The sequence below is a fragment of the Myotis davidii genome, unplaced genomic scaffold (genome assembly GCF_000327345.1).
Source record: "Myotis davidii unplaced genomic scaffold, ASM32734v1 scaffold2584, whole genome shotgun sequence".
Taxonomy (NCBI): domain Eukaryota; kingdom Metazoa; phylum Chordata; class Mammalia; order Chiroptera; family Vespertilionidae; genus Myotis; species Myotis davidii.
Window position 1 is genome coordinate 71,385 of NW_006295103.1, and position 1,281 is coordinate 72,665.

At 45.8% G+C, this 1,281-nt stretch overlaps 1 protein-coding gene across 1 annotated transcript in view; it reads left to right on the forward strand.

The window, feature by feature from the left end:
- The window catches only part of LOC102774591 (ADAMTS-like protein 3), a 42,769-nt gene that overhangs the window by 28,900 nt on the left and 12,588 nt on the right, over nucleotides 1-1,281 (forward strand). The window contains 1 exon segment of the mRNA XM_015567794.1: nucleotides 165-322. Coding sequence (XP_015423280.1) covers nucleotides 165-322 — 158 coding nt within the window.

Here is a 1,281-nt window from a genome sequence, read left to right on the forward strand (position 1 = left end):
CCGCCTCCTGCATATCTCCTGCTGGGGATGTGCCCGCAACCCAGGTACATGCCCCCGACCAGAATCAAACCCGGGACCCTTCAGTCCGCAGGCCGACGCTCCGTCCACTGAGCCACACCGGTTCCGGCCGTTCTCGCTATTTAAATCCCATTTTTCGATCGTAGTTATCGAGTCCAAAACACTGCAAGGGAGCAGAGGGCAGCACAGCTTTCACAGCCCCGGCGTCTTCGTCGTGGAAAACACGACCGTGGAGTTTCAGAGGGGCCCCGACAGGCAGACCTTCAAGATTCCGGGGCCCCTGACGGCCGACTTCATCTTCAAGGTAGGACGTGCGCCCCTTCGTAAATGGATGATTGTCATCTTTCTATTCTTTCTCCCTGGTGGTTCTTCTGCATAAATTCTCTGCTTGTCTCAGTTGTCTTAGGCGCAGTGGTTCTCAACCTTCTGGCCCTTTAAATACAGTTCCTCATGCTGTGACCCAACTATAACATTATTTCCGTGGCTCCTGCATCACTGTCACGTGGCTCCTGTGATGAATCGTCATGTAAATATCTGATATGCAGGATGGTCTTAGGCGACCCCTGTGAAAGGGTGGTTCGACCACGCAACTCACAGGTTGAGAACCGCTGCCTTAGGGTTTTCCGTTCTGAATCTCAAGTAGTAAACACACACACACACACACACACACACCTGTTTTTGTTGTTTTTAATTAAATCTTTATTTATTTTTTAAAAATATTTTTATTCATTTCAGAGTGAAAGGGAGGAGAGAGGGAGATAGAAACATCAATGACGAGAGAGATTCACTGATCAACTGTCTACTGCAAGCCCTCTTGGGGATTGATCCCACAGCCAGGACATGTGCCCTGACCGGGAATTGAATCATGACTTTCTCGTTCATAGGTCAACACTCAACCATTGAGCCACACTGGCTGAGTTCTCCAGTCCCTTTCCTCAGGATCTTCTGGGGAGCTGCAGATTCCTGGCACAAATGCTACCGAGTCTTCCTTTTGTTCCTTTCCTATTAATTAATAACTGAGTTAATTACAACCGTATCAATGTAACAAGAAAATACACTTCTGTTTTGTTTATGACAAGTGAAGCTTGGCTTGTCAACTTGTTTACTTTAGGTATTAAACTAGAAGCTGAAACACTTACACAATGTTTTCCAGAGATGAAGTTCATCATGTCTCTTTTATGCCATCAAACTATTTGAGTACAAACTGGTTTGAGAACAACCTCATAAAGTATATATTTTTAGTCTGAGGGAGAGAAAACTTTT